Below are 14,711 nucleotides of genomic sequence, written 5' to 3'. Positions count from 1 at the left end.
TTATGATTTTTCATTCATACATTCAAACATTTTGCTCATCTGAGAATAAGCTTCATAGATTGATTGCACGTGAAACAGTAACCCCCAGGTATCACAGGTGAGTGGTGTCTGTTTCAGCATTTTTGGTTCTTCATGCCATTGTCTTCATGCCTCATTTGAGCTGTTGACTGCTGGTAGCCGAGTGAAGCTTTTCAAAGAACCTGCTTTTATTGGAACAGACGTGCTGATCCAGGATTATGAAACCAGTAGCTGTATTGCAGAAACTTGATAATACTGAATAATACCTGTTTGATCTGTTCAGCATTTGATTCAGGACTTATTATGAATCAAAGAAGAATTTGGAAATGTCTAAAACTCCCTTTAGGTTTTATGTTAAGTCTCTGTAATGTTGTCTATTGGTCAAGCAAAACTGATCCTGGGTCAGCACTTTTCATACATGCTGCTGTGTTTGTGTTAGATTGCTGTGATGTGTGGATATCTTGTAGCTTTAGTTTTGAGAAAAAACCCAGCGAGCCATTAGCAATGAACCACCTCTACATGCCCTTTGTCTGTCCGTGCTAGTGGACAGAGGGATGGGAGGTGAATAGGACGAATAGCAGGAGATGGTGTCTCTTTCCTTTATCCCTTTTCTCTTCCTGACCATTTTTCCTGTTGTTCTGTCTCCCCATCCAGCGCTGGCAAGAGGCTGTCCAGCAAGAAAGTAGCAAGGTAAGCTAAATAGTTGCCTCTGAAGGGTTCGTGTTTCTCGTGTGATTGTAACAGATAGTTTATGTTTGGCATAAGGAAATGGCAATTTATCAAACTGGCTCCAGGGACGGTCGAGTTAAATTTTCCCTCTCCACGTGCAGACACCTCCTGCAGAACAGCTCCATGACTCTGGATACCATGAGCGACCTAACGCGGGACATCCTAGAGCTCGCTGACAACGACATCACAGACAAGGTGAGAGCTCACTTGTCAAGGAAGTGGACTGGAAGTCTTTCACATCCCTCTGGTTGCACACATTCATACATGTGAGCTGCCACAGTCTCACCTGCTAAAGGAACAGCAGTTTGATTGATGCGTCAGTGTTGGTTACTCATACGACATCAACCTTTCCCAGGTGCTCCTCCTCGAGCGCCGCGTGGCGGAGCTGGAAAAGGAGTCGGAGGCGTCGGGGGAGCAGCATACGCGGCTGCGCCAGGAGAACCTTCAGCTGGTGCACCGGGCCAACGCCTTGGAGGAGCAGCTGAAGGAGCAGGAGCTCCAAGCCGACGAGCAACTACAGCAAGAGACCCGTCGTCACAAGGAGGCCCTGATAAAGCTGGAGAGGGAGAGGGGGCTGGAGCTGGAAAACCTGCAGGCCAGGTGAGCTGACGACATAAGGCTGGGTGTATCTTTGGGAGCAGGAAGACTTACACACACCTCCCGGTTTATTGAGAATAATTTGGCCCCTGTGCTTTTTATTTTGATGAGTAATAAATGCTTAGAAGCCACAAAAAAACATCGAATTGCAGTAGATGTTTTTCATACTGTGTGATCATTTTAATTGTATATTGGTCTGTTTGTTGTGTTACATTTTGTGTCATATTAAAAACCCATTTCTTTATTGTGAAGTTTCCATGTTGTGTGTTGGAGGAATTGTGGCACTACACTGCCACCCTCTGGCACTAACCTGCCACTGACTGGAAGCTGTTTTTCTGTGATTAGTGATGTCTACTATCAACAAACAGTGTAGATGCTAATTTGTGCCTGTACTGTCTGTCTAAAGGAGTTGTGTTTGTCTCTCAGGCTGCAGCAGCTGGATGAGGAGAACAGCGAGCTGAGGTCATGTGTCCCTTGCCTTCGAGCAAACATCGAGAGACTAGAGGAGGTGAGAGCTCTAATATCTCATCTCCTTGTTTGTCTTGCTTTCCTTATGCTCCTGCTCCAATCTGCCTCGCAAGTCTTAACGCTCCTCTTCATCCTCACACTTTTTCTTTTATGTTCCAGGAGAAGAGGAAGCTGCAGGACGAGACAGAAGCCATGACCGACAGGCTGCAGGACGAGACGGAGTCCCGCAGGAAGATGGCTGACAAGCTGAGCCATGAGCACCACCAGAGTCTGAAGGAGAAAGAGTGCACCCAGGAGGTGGGGCTGCGTTCACCATGTACAATATCAGCAGTACTCTGTGTTAGACAGCACCACTGTCGTGTGTCATGTTCCAGCCCTCATTTTATAGGCTCCCTGAAGATTTTACTAACTGATGCGTCTTGATTTGTTTGTACAACAGCTCATCGAAGACTTGCGTAAACAGCTTGAGCACCTACAGCTGTACAAGCTGGAGGCCGAAGCAAAGAGAGGCCGCACGCCCGGAGCCGGGCTGCAGGAGTATCAGACCCGCACCCGCGAAGCCGAGCTGGAGCAAGAGATCAAACGACTCAAACAGGTAGCGGCCATGTTCTGAGCGGTTTCCTGTCTCTTCATTCGTTATGCAATGTTTTCTATCACTCTTACCAGAGTGGGTTTGAAGTGGATGAATGGAAGAATGAGTTAAGATCAGGCCTGCACTCTTTTTATGCCATTTTGCTTAACCTCCTCAGGACAACCGTAGCCTGAAGGAGCAGAATGACGAGTTGAACGGGCAGATTATCAACCTGAGCATCCAGGGAGCCAAGAACCTGATGTCGGCCTCCTTCTCCGACTCCCTGGCAGCGGAGATCAACTCCGTGTCTCGCACAGAGGTAGTGAAACATACTCATTGGCGGAAATCGCTCTTGGGCTGAGTGTTTTTTGGTAATCTCCACTGACTTCCCTTTCTCTGCTTCTAGTTAATGGAGGCTATCCACAAACAGGAGGAGATCAACTACAGGCTCCAGGACTACATTGACAAAATCATCGTGGCCATCATGGAGTCCAACCCCTCCATCCTAGAGGTCAAATAGACATCATGCAGCCACACACAGTGACTCCTCAGGCTGCTAAAAATGCCAGAGAGGATGTGAAAAGAAATTCTGACATAATTTTGGTAGGAAAACAATGACGCACTCAACTCCCCCCTCCCAAAAAAAGAAGAATTTCAGATTTCTAAGAAGTCCATGGCTAAGCAGTTTTCAGTTCGATATCCCCCGAGTCTGTGCTTGTCTGTGAGTGTGTGTGTGAACCCTCCTGAGTGAGTACACTTGGGTTCTGGTGACTTCCATCTTATTTGGCCAGAGGGACCCAAGTGTCCCCCTTAGCATGAGTGAATGAGTGTCAGAGGTCGGTATCGCAAAGAGTGGAAAATCTCCCCGTCCCTTTCCAGAAACAAAGTGTCAATGTTCGAGCTACGGCAAACGATCAGACAATTATCCAGTACCGAAAGGCCTTAAACGGAAGGTGATCAAAAGTATTCATGAATTCTTCGTACCATAGATGCCTCGGTTCAGTCAGCGGAGTGTTACTGAGAAGCCGGCGGTGCGGACGTGGGGCTGCGATCTCCTGAACCAGGCTGAATCGTGTTTTCGTCACAGGTGAGGAAAAAGCCGCATGAAGCGCGGGTTCAGGAGATCGGAGCAGCGATTTCTCTTTCCAATTTGTCTCTTAGTCTGTTTGGAGCTTGCCGTGCCGCCTACCAGTCCCTGTAGCAGTGTGCTCTGTCCTCTAACCGACTGTCTTTCCAGTGAACCCAAGTGAGGGACATTTCTCGGGGTCGCGGATGAGGAATGCCCGGAGGGTCCCGTGTGTTTGTGTGTGTGTATTTTATTTTCCCCTCTCTGTGTGTAGAGCTTGGTGATACTACGAGGAGTAATATAAGCTTCAGTGTCCCAAATGAAGGAACTTAGTGGTTGTAATTTGCCTCATCTCTTTTTTTAAATCTCTTTTTTTAAATACAATGAAACAGGGTCCTGGAGCTCAGGTGGGCTGCAAACCTCCAGTGCAAAAAAAACACTACATTTCCCATCACTCCCTGGCACAACTATTAGATAACTCAAACATATCTCACCAAGTGTAGACCGGGTGCTGTTACTGATAACCTTTAACCTGCTCATACTCACAGGTTCACTTTGTAAACTCTCCAAACACTTGAACTCAGCACGAAGGGAAACGGAGGAGCGACCCTGGGAACCAGAGTATAGTGTTTTTTACGCACAGCCCACCTGACCCCGGTGTTCTCTTGCTGAGTGAAAGCGAAAGTGATGGGGAGCAAATTAATCCAGGGAAGCAACTTTTTTTTTTTTCCCTGCACTAGTGATTTATTGTCAGTAAGTAATGTTGACATCTGGCAAGTTGTATGTGAATAATCAAATGGTTGTACTTTGCACTACGTTTTGTTTTGATTTCATTATTGTTTTGTTGATATATATATATATATCTATATAAAAAAAATGTTTATTTTGAAGGGATCAAATCATAAATGAAGATAGTTTTTGAAGCCTGTGTGAAGATGATGGCGTGCAGGATTCGTTGCTACTGACATGCCAGCGCAGTTGGGACTGGTGTGGGCGGCTTCCCACTCAGGCTACAGAAGAGAAACACATCACACTTATTTTAATGCCATATTGAATTGGGAATACTATAAAGCATTTGCAGCCATGTTTTACGAGGAGTTTAATTTTCATTTACATACTGTATTTTTCTCAGCCGTCAGGAGTTCCTATGAGCTTTTTTTTGTTGTTGTTGGCTATTGGCCAGTTATATCTTTTCCCAGACCAGATGTAATACTGAAGAGACGTGGTAGACTTTGGTAGCAATAATGCTTGGCGAGAAAGTGGACATTGGTGGAGGGCAGATGAAACAAACCGCTCCGTTTCCTCCGCTGGAGAAACATCTGCTTTTTCAAAGACGTGCGGACTCATTTTGGACTGATGCCGTGCTCATCGGTACTGTGCAGCCATCTCAGATACTTCTGGACGTTTCTCTCTGACTCAGAAATTGGAGACAAGTATGGATTCACCTTCCAGACATCTTGATGGATTTAAAGTCGAAGGGTAATCGGAGGACAGCATGACGTTCTGCACCAGTGTGCTAAGGAGAATGGCTGTTTTTCACCCTGTTCACCTCTGTCTCACTGCTCTTCTTCACCTGCCACTCCATGGAAAAATGGCCTTGGATGTAAATGACTTGTACATGTAAAGTTTTTTCTACACTCATTCTAGATTCTAGGTATTTTTATAGTCGGAAGAAAAGAACATTTCTTCTTCTCGTCTTATGCTGAGAGACAGCTGCCTGTATTCTTCTCTAGCATGTAGCGTGTACAGTATCCGTTTTTTTTTTCTTTTCTTTTCGTCGTTTTAAATACCATGCAGATATTTATTCATCATTTGACACAAACAACAACTCACACTCTGTGATCTGTTCTGCTGAAAACACGTTTGTACATTTTCGAATTGGCGAGGGGAAGATTGATTCACGGTGAGCGAAGCTTTGGGAGAATTCCTGGAATTATGGGAAACGTTCACAGCAAAGTTGTATTATCTTTGGGTGACTCACCACCGCGTGCAAAAGCTTGAACGTGACCTGCTCTCGAGCGGTCATTTGTTGGGGTCGTCACGCTCTTCTGTACCGCTGATGTTGCTGTGACCTCCTCAGGGTTTTCGATGTACGGCAGAGTCTGCAGTTTCTACTGTTGTCTTCCCAGATGGAGCCAGGTCCTGCATGGAAACACCTATTTTTTATTGTATATCTCTGATTCAGACCTGTGTTTTGACTGACAAATCGTATGCTATAATTTCTATGAGTGGAGTTGTAGGTTGTGAGACCTCATAATGTCAACACATGACACCTAAAACCTCATGCCCAGGCTTGCTGAGTTCAGCTTCCTGCCTTTTTAGTGTGATTGGAGGTTTGCCCCGACAGATTTAATACTTTGTTCTTTATAGTAATGAATCTTTTTTTTTTTTGCATTTCAAAGAGGAAAATGGGATGACACTTGAACACAGCAGGCTGTACTACACTTAATTCTCTCCCTGCTTCATATCTTAGTGTCTGGGTTTGAGCATTTGGGGGACTGGCAGTAGAATAAACGGACAGTGAGACCACAGAGCTGACAAGACATTCCCTTTTAGCAGAGCTGAAGGCGATTGCACTTTAACCACATCCCAAATTTCTGCTTTCAAAATGACCAAAGACAGATGTTTGAACTTAAACCGATCAATTTATCTATCAGGGTCCGCGATCATGCTTTTGGTGACATTTTCCTGTTCTAATAAATCATAAATCAGCAGACTCTGAGCTTGCCCTAAAAGGAAAAAAAAAACTGGCCTGCTAGTCTAAACACTGTGCCTCTGTGTCTCAAACTTTGCCTCTAAACTAACCTGACGATGAGCCCTGGGGAAAGCACTGACCACGTGACTGTCAGTTTGTTAAATTATAATGATGAAACCTAAACTGTAAATATGAATTGTCATTTTTGTGAACTTTTCTTTTCTCTCTCTCTCTCACGCTCACTTCCAGTGTCCAAAGAAAGTTTGCTCAAGGCACAAACATCACTACTGTAGTAGTGCATGGCTTGCCATTATGTGACATGGGAAGATTAAAAAGAGAATATTGTAGAAAAGAGAAAAATTAAATTTATTCCTATTTTCAAAGATAAATGTATAAATTATAACAGTATTGGTTACAGCTGTATATTATTTTTGAAGATCCCCAAAATGATCTAATCCTAATTGTTTCTGGGGAAATATAATTTCAGTCATTGTAAAAAGAGAAAAATTTAAAGGTAAGCAGTGAAAGTAAGAATAGAAAAATAAATGGAATAAATTCACCCTGTGTTGCCTCATTTTTTACATTTCTTTTTTTACATCATACTGTTTGCATGCCCTTCACTTGTATTGTAGACATTCTGGAGGAGTATTCAGCAGATTATGGTTCTGCTTGCCTTTAGGGTTGATTTTGGCTGTACACACGCTCCAGGTGTTACCACTTGGATGTAAAATCAATATATAAAAAAAGGTTTCTTCCTTATTTAGTTGAAAATCAAGCCACAGGCAAGTATTTCAGAGTAGTTCAATTATAACTAAAATAAATTAACTAAAAGGAATCTATTCCAAATGGAAATATTTGTAAAAGTTGAATTTATTCCACTCTCGGGCAATCTTCTGCAATTCAGATTTATTTCTCTTACATGCATAAGCTCCATATGATTGTGTCTGAGCATGATGAGATGCAGTGCTTACAGCTGTGCTGACAACTGACCACAGAAGTAAGTTTTTAATCACATGGAGGAGTTCTGCTGGTTCCTTCCTCTTGTTTTGTCCATAATCAGGTTCCTGACTGATTAGTCCCGCTCCCTCCAGCCTATTGGCTCCACCTGCAGGTTGTGGATATGTACAGCATTGGCCCAGCTTTGCACTCATTGTGACCAGTGTCACAATCCTGTTAATACCTAAATTTATTAAGTCCCCCCTTCTGCCCCCTAAAAATAACCATATTAGATGATGGTGAGTATTGGTGTGCAATAATAAACATTTATTTTCAACTTAATTCGTGCTATTACACTTTATAGGAACCTATTTGTGTTATCAATACTCAGCTGACAAATCAATCATCAAGAAATGTGCAAACAGTAACAAATGGAAAAGGCAACAGAAAATACATAAGTTTGATTGACTTAGTAAAAACAAATTGATCAAGATTGCTAGATTCACATAGCTGTGCTTATATAGTGGTATTTATTTATTTAATTGTTAGGTAATACCACATGTAGATAAGACTTATCCCAACTGATTAATTAACCGATTAGTTTGCTCATTAATTGATGTAAGTGATAGATCTATGATATAACGAGCTTCTGAATAGAAGTGTTACAAAAACCGTCGGGTTCTTGAATGCCACACCAGTCAGACAGTCCCCGGAACCATACATCTCCTTACCACGGACGTATTTTGGTGAAGCACACAGAGAGCAAAGCGACACGGCGGGACTTTCTGAAGGAAACACGAGCTGACAGTAGGAACTGTAAAATTCACCTCGAAAGGAAAGAAATATGAGAAAGTCACAGTGACTGAAAATCATACCCGTAGTCGCCAAATAACTTCCTGTTGCCTTTTTAACAAAAATACGGAGGTGTGTACCAACTCCGACAGGCTAACAGTTAAAGCTAATTCACTTCACGTGTTATTATGGAAATATTACCATAATGTTACAGCGCTGGTGAAAATTAGCTGCTTGCCGCGACGCTTGGTGAATGTTAGCAAGGAGTAAAGAGAAAGGTCACCTGAAAACTGAATGAACATCATCCTTATTCGCACCAGTGAAGGCTGTAACGTTACTCACTAACTGTTGGCTAAATTCATAAAGCTTAAAGTATATAATATGTAACTTACATTCATAGCTAATGCAGACTTGAATATGAATGGTGGACTGTGTGGAGATACTGGCAGTCATACCTTGATAGAAACTGTTCTTTCGGGATGAAATGGCCTCTTAATGTTTTTGTTTAGGAGGTAGAACAAGCTAGTTTTAAAGATGGAGTCCCTTGCAACAAATACTGAGGTTCGCCAAGCGGTGGCTGGTTGTTTCCGGTCCCTCACTGCGTCCACAGGTGACGAAGACATTATCACCACTCTTCAAACACTCCACTCTTACTTGGATGAAGGACCAGAGAGTAAAACCACTTCAGTTCAGCGGGAAGAGTTCAGGAGAGCTCACTTCACTCGAACCCTTCAGTTCCTTGTCAGCCACATCCAGGCCGACTGGTTGCACAGCCTCACAGCAGCCCAGCGCACAGAGCTGTGGGACGGCCTGTTCCTCAAAGGGCCTCCGGAGCAGGCGCTGCTGGTGCTGATGGAGGGAATAGGAGAGCTAAAGTAGGTGGTGCTGGATAGGGCGTGAGTGGCATGTCATCTCTCTGTCTGTTCACTGATTCCTACGTCTCTCCTCCACAGACCCAGCGCAAATCTGAACCACTTGGTCAACATCACCGAGAGGTTCCTGCAGAGCGGTCGGCTTGCTGACCTGCTGTGGTCTTACTGTCAGGAGGCAGGTCCCTCTGATTCCCCCCAGCTCCGAGAGACTCTGCTGGGACGTATTGTGGCACTGCCGGACCTCACCGCCAACAGGCTCCATCTGAACAACAAGCCACTTTTTCTCCCTCAGCAGTACTACCCGCTGCTGGCCACGGAGATGCTCACCACCCTAGAGCGGACCTGCCAAGCACTCAAAGGCAAGGGAACATCTCAGAAACTGATGCAATAATAATAATCATGTTGTATTCTATTTATTGTATGTTGTATGTTTAACAGATGGCAGAGACTGCTCCTTGACTTTTGTGGCTCAGACGCTTGGAAAGGTGTGCATCCAGGGTCATAGTGGTGAGTTAAATCCCAAATCAGAAATAGTGAGTATATTGTGTGTCTTGCCATAGTGTCACCACATTCACACTGCAAGCCTCTTGGTTGCTGCATAGCTCCTTTACCTCCACAGGTGGAAATTACATAGTGGTGATAATCTGTAGCAAGAAAATAAACTTGAATATTATCAACAAACATCATTACAAGAATTATGATGGTAATTTTTTGCTAATTTCTCACAATTTGAAGAACAGACAATATTTTTTTAAATGGGAAAAATTTGCACCAAATGTTGCAGCCAGTATCAGTTAAAATACATTGAAAGAAATGAGAATCTTTCAGTTTATTGTCACTCACACGTTAATGAAGCTTTTCTTTCATAAATTCTGTAGGAAATGAATGGATTCCTTGTTGTTTATCTTAGAGTCCACATTGATACAGAATCACGTTTTTTGTCTGTCTACAGGCCTGGTGCTGGCAGTGATGGCTCCCCGGCTGTCTGTCTGCACACGCTCAGACATGGTGTGGCAGAGGGTTTGCTGGAAGCTGCTGGAAAACGTTCCACAGCGCTGGGTGGAGAGCGTGCTCACTGGACTGGTGCAGGCTGTCAGCAGGTAAGATGGTTAAGCTTCGGTCTTATGCATTGAAACAGCGAGCAGTTTACCTTTAGCGATCAGCTTTCCCTCTGCCTTCAATGACACCAGTCTCCTGCCTCTTGTTTCAGGCCTGGCGCCTTGGGCAGGATCATCGGGAATCTAGTCTTAAAGAATAAAAAGGCCCAGTTTGTCATCACCCATAAACTGCTGTTACTACAGTACAAGTATGAGGTAAGAACTTGCAGCCTGACAGCAAACCATAAATATCACACCCTGTAAATATCATACAAAGTATTTTTTCCCCCCAGACTCGAGTCTTGAGAATTGTTCTGGGGTATCTCGCAGCGGACAGGGAGCGAAGGCCGCTGCTCATCCAGGTGAGTGCTTTAGGATGTTCAGCAGCCAAATGACATCATGTTTTACCGCCTTGATTAAAAGAAAAATTGGGACGCTGTGTTAAACATAAATGAAACAGAACCTGATCATTTGCCAATCCTTTTCATACATATTCAATTGAAAACAGTACAAAGACAATATATTTAATGTTAGACCTCATCAGCTGTGTGTGTGTGTGTGTGTGTGTGTGTGTGTGTGTGTGTGTGTGTGTGTGTGTGTGTGTGTGTGTGTGTGTGTGTGTGTGTCTTGCAGGTGTTACGGTCTGTGTCCCAGGCCTGGGCTAACCCCAGTGCAGTGAAGCACACACCTCAAGAGCAGCAGCTGTATGTCAGCAAGGCCTTACTGCTAAGTGTGAATCTGTTGAAAGACTCTGAGCTACAGGAACTGCGTTCAGGTACACATGACAACGTCTGATGCCTGAAGTAAAAAAAAAAAAACAGGGCAACTCTCATTTTTAACAGCAGCTAGTCATTATACAGCATAATACAGATCATTGCTTTCCGCTCCTCTTTCTCTGTTGTGTGCGTCCTTTCTCAGACTTACTCCAGTGCATGCTGGGTGGCATGCAGAGCCACCTGGACAGCAGCGTGGTGCGTATCAGGCATATGGGCATGGTGGTGGGAGAGTACCTGAGCTCTCGCATAGACATCAGTGGAACCAAGCTCAAATTTGAGGTACGGTTATGACAGCTGCCCAGTCCACCTAACAGGCTTCAAAATGTTTGATTCATGACTCGATTGAAACGCCAGGATGAGACCCGCGTCTGAGCTTGCGTTGTTCTGTGTTCTAGTACGACCAGGATGAGGAGACTCGAGAGCTGCTTTCTCTGATGACTCCCATTACAGGTGATGAACCAGAGGCTGAGCCAGCGGACAGGTATGAGTTTTACCCTCCAAAGACACCAACTGTGTATAATCTTGACCACTAATGGTCTGATTACTTTAACAGTTTTGTTTTAACAAAGAGCCAAATCCCATAAAACTGAGTCATTATTTATTTGCAGGCATTGATTTTATATAAGAGAACCTCTGTCGTTCACAGAGTCGACGTTCCTCAAGACACAAATGAAACGTCTCCTCAGAATGAACCATCTCAAAATAAGTCAGAGCCTCAGCCGGACTCCGACCTGGACAGGTAAGTATTAGCTCTTCAGTCAGCGATGCTGTTATGCTAAATGTGTGTGCGCGGTTTGATGTGTCTTGTTGTCTTTGACTGGCGCAGCGATGATGAGCTCACTCCGTACGACATGTCCGGCGATCAGCAAATAAGTGAAGCCTCTCCACCCCGCTACATACGAGACTGTCTGGAAAGTATGGCTCCACAGATTCCATGTGTTTGACCTCAGCTCGCTGTGGTACAAGCTCCAGCTGTAATATTTTCTCATCTGTTGACCCACCCAGCTTTAATTTCCTCTGAGGACCCGGTGCGTGTGGAGCTCAGTTTGAGGGTCGCTGAGGGTTTGGTGAGGAAGAACGTCTTTGCAGCCAGAGAGGTATGACAGCAGCACCCAGCAGAAAATCCTTTTCAGGGGATTGTTTCCATCCAAAGGGTGTTTATGCTTATCTTTCTGTCACTGACTGTATTACAGGAATGGTTGTTTGTTGTGCCTTTTTCAGATCAGTGTCCAGCTGACCAAAGTGCTTCTTCACATGGAGGATAAATACAACATAAATGGCTTCCTGAGTCTCAGACAGGCGACCATGGTGGCACTCACTGTCACTGACTGTATCCCTGTATGATCTTTCACCTCAGTTTCCTTTTCAAATTTAGCTTCATTACCACACAGCTTTATCACCATCTTCTGCTTTTTTTTAAAGAACGTTTCTCTTTGTTTTCCTTGTCAGGTGACTCAGTACTTGACCACAGAGTTTTATTCCTTGAACTACAGTCTTCGTCAGCGGCTTGATATCTTGGAGGTAAAAACAACAGAGGCCAAGTGTACTGTCATCAAATGCTTTTAATTATTGCGACAAATGTCATCACGAGGCTGCTCTTGTTTTGGTGTATCAGGTCCTTGCTCTGGCAGCCCAGGAGCTCTCTAAGCCAATCACTGAAAAGAGAGGTCCATCTGCTGGTATTGCTGCCAGCACTGATGTGACTCCATACCCTGGTGACAACCCTGTTCACTGGCGACAGGAAGTAGAGAAGCGGATTCAAAGCAAGACAAAACGCTTCAGGAAGGTGAGATCCAGTTAAAGTAACCCTGAAGTATTCCTTTTTGCCATTTGAGTGAAGCTCTTCAGTCATTTCTCTTGTGCTTCAGGGGACCTCACAACCTCCAGCTCAGGCCACCCCTAACCGCTACGCCCCTGTTGCTGGATACTTCTTTTTTCCTCTGCTCAAGAATTATGACAAGTATCTTTTTTTTTGCAAATGTAAAAGCTCAGCACAGCAGAGTACAAGAGAACATTTTACAACTCTAATACTTTTCTGCTAGGCCTCAGGTGACCTTTGACCTGTTGGGCAGTGACCATCTGGTACTGGGCAGGTTGATCCACACCTTGGGCCTCTTCATGCATCTGGCAGTCAATGCACCGGTAGGTTCATCCATCTGTACATGCTCGTCTTACATGATGGCAACGTACAGCTTTATAATGATGTGAGTGCCAAGTTTAGCTGACTCTTGATGCTGTCATACAATAGATATTTAAATAAAAAAGAAAACATCAACTTACTACCAATACACAGTAATTAGGGGGTTATTGAGGGAACAGCCTGGTAGCTGTATGTAGAATATTGTCATGCAGAATCAAACATTAATGTGTTTTATAATGACTAGCTAATACGCTGCTAATAAGCAACTAGTTTATGGTGCATATGTGTACCTTTAATTTATTTATTTATTTATTTATTTTTGCAGATAGCTGCACAAATGGGCCGTGCTTTACTTGACTTTGTGTGGGCGGTGCGCTACCATGTTGACCAGTGAGTATGATGTCACTGTTTTAGAGAGTGAATTGGTGAAATCTCTGTGGAAAGTCTGAGGAATCTGTGGTTGTTAAGAGCGCTGTGATGCAGCGTTCCCGCTCCTGACCAGGCTTTTAATCATCAATATTAATGAGATAACTGCATCGCCTCTTCATAGCATCACATGTTTTTTCACATTGTTAATTCAGGATTGGAAAATGAAATGAAATCTGTGTCTTTTAAAGGATGGTGAGACGAGGCGTTCTCTTCGCTGTTTGCTCTGTGTTTCTGAGCATTAACAGTCAGAACCTGCTGGTGGACCTCAGTGATCAGCTATTTGAGACCAGAACTTGGCTGGCAGGTAAAAACAAACAAACAAAAAAAACTGCTGGTGACAAAGGACAAAGATATATTTTCTAGATAAATCTCATACAAATATCTCCTAATGTTATGACAGGACCACCTTTTCAATAAATGTGTTACCAATAATAGATTAACCCTAAAACACACGATTCTTGTAAATGCACAGAGGTCAGAGGCTGCACCTGCATAATGTAATTCTGTCAGTGACACACAAACATGCACAGCACTCACATGCACAGCTGGACTGAGCGTTTCTGGGAAGGAGATGAGGAACCAGGATGTCCTGTGCTGTGCGAACTGTCCATGACGTGACAGGCTCGTCGTCCGCTGGATGTCTCTGCGTCCTTTTTAGGATAAAAGTAGTTTCACATTGTATTGAGTGACACGGAGCCTAATGACATCATGTAAAGGGCACATAGTTTCCTCCCACGCAGGATTGTTTATTATGCAAAGAAATGTCAGGATTGACAAGCACAGACAGCAAAATTTGATCTTGTTTTTTGTAATTACAGAGACGTAGGCTTTCTTTTTGCCTCTCGTCACCTCCGTTTAAGCTGCCAGTAATCCTCTTTAATATCCACAGATGTGGCTGAAGGAGACCCTGATGCAGATTGCCGGAGTCTGGCTGTACAGAGTCTGGTACTGCTGGATAAGAGCCTGAAGAAACAGCTACAAGATCAACAAACACTGGGCTTGGAGTCGTGATCACGGCATCAACAATAAACTATGAAACGCTGAATGTGTCCCCGCCTGGTCCTCACAGAGCCTGGAGATTTGGAGTGTTGAGGTCGATGGAAGTGGTGTTCTGGGGGTGGGGGTGGGGGTGGGGGGGTGGGGGGGGGTTGGCCAATTTCTCTCTTATCCTGCAATACACAGCCAGCCAGCAGGCACATGTCTTCTCACATGTTTGTGAATGTCTTTCTGCACACCTCAATTATGCACACACACACACACACACACGCACGCACGCACACACACACACACACACACACACACACACACACACACACACATTTCAATACATTGTATTGTTTAGATGAACATATTGTGTATAATTTATGAACCAGATAAAATATTGATTGAATGGACAGTAGGAATGCGTTTTTGTCTGTCAATAAAATGCAGGTTATGAGGATATCCTTTTCGACCTCTTTCCTGTACTGGTACATCTCTCTGTACTTTCCTTGTTTGTTTGCAAAGGACATCCTGTGAATATGAA

At 44.0% G+C, this 14,711-nt stretch overlaps 2 protein-coding genes across 3 annotated transcripts in view; both read left to right on the top strand.

Annotated features, from left to right (window-relative positions):
• The window catches only part of rab11fip3 (RAB11 family interacting protein 3 (class II)), a 29,836-nt gene extending 23,133 nt beyond the window's left edge, over positions 1-6,703 (top strand). For both annotated transcript variants that reach the window (XM_070989968.1, XM_070989967.1), the window contains 8 exons: positions 673-708; positions 849-942; positions 1,103-1,347; positions 1,771-1,852; positions 1,972-2,109; positions 2,252-2,407; positions 2,562-2,702; positions 2,790-6,703. In XM_070989968.1, coding sequence (XP_070846069.1) covers positions 673-708; positions 849-942; positions 1,103-1,347; positions 1,771-1,852; positions 1,972-2,109; positions 2,252-2,407; positions 2,562-2,702; positions 2,790-2,903 — 1,006 coding nt within the window. In that variant the 3' untranslated portion in view covers positions 2,904-6,703. The remainder of the gene's footprint in view (positions 1-672; positions 709-848; positions 943-1,102; positions 1,348-1,770; positions 1,853-1,971; positions 2,110-2,251; positions 2,408-2,561; positions 2,703-2,789) is intronic.
• A 1,134-nt stretch (positions 6,704-7,837) lies between these two features.
• telo2 (TEL2, telomere maintenance 2, homolog (S. cerevisiae)) lies at positions 7,838-14,627 on the top strand. The gene is made up of 20 exons (XM_070991469.1): positions 7,838-8,747; positions 8,826-9,103; positions 9,183-9,251; positions 9,697-9,844; positions 9,955-10,057; positions 10,135-10,203; positions 10,475-10,616; positions 10,760-10,896; positions 11,013-11,098; positions 11,264-11,356; positions 11,444-11,532; positions 11,623-11,714; positions 11,839-11,955; positions 12,067-12,138; positions 12,233-12,403; positions 12,486-12,577; positions 12,660-12,759; positions 13,083-13,147; positions 13,375-13,490; positions 14,076-14,627. The coding sequence occupies exons 1-20, from the start codon at positions 8,407-8,409 to the stop codon at positions 14,195-14,197; spliced, it is 2,502 nt and encodes an 833-aa protein (XP_070847570.1). The 5' UTR covers positions 7,838-8,406; the 3' UTR covers positions 14,198-14,627.
• Positions 14,628-14,711: the final 84 nt, after the last annotated feature.

Source organism: Chaetodon trifascialis, chromosome 21, assembly GCF_039877785.1.
Source record: "Chaetodon trifascialis isolate fChaTrf1 chromosome 21, fChaTrf1.hap1, whole genome shotgun sequence".
Taxonomy (NCBI): Eukaryota; Metazoa; Chordata; class Actinopteri; order Chaetodontiformes; family Chaetodontidae; genus Chaetodon; species Chaetodon trifascialis.
The sequence above is the reverse complement of the archived record's forward strand: the minus strand, read 5'-3'. Positions and strand labels throughout refer to the sequence as shown.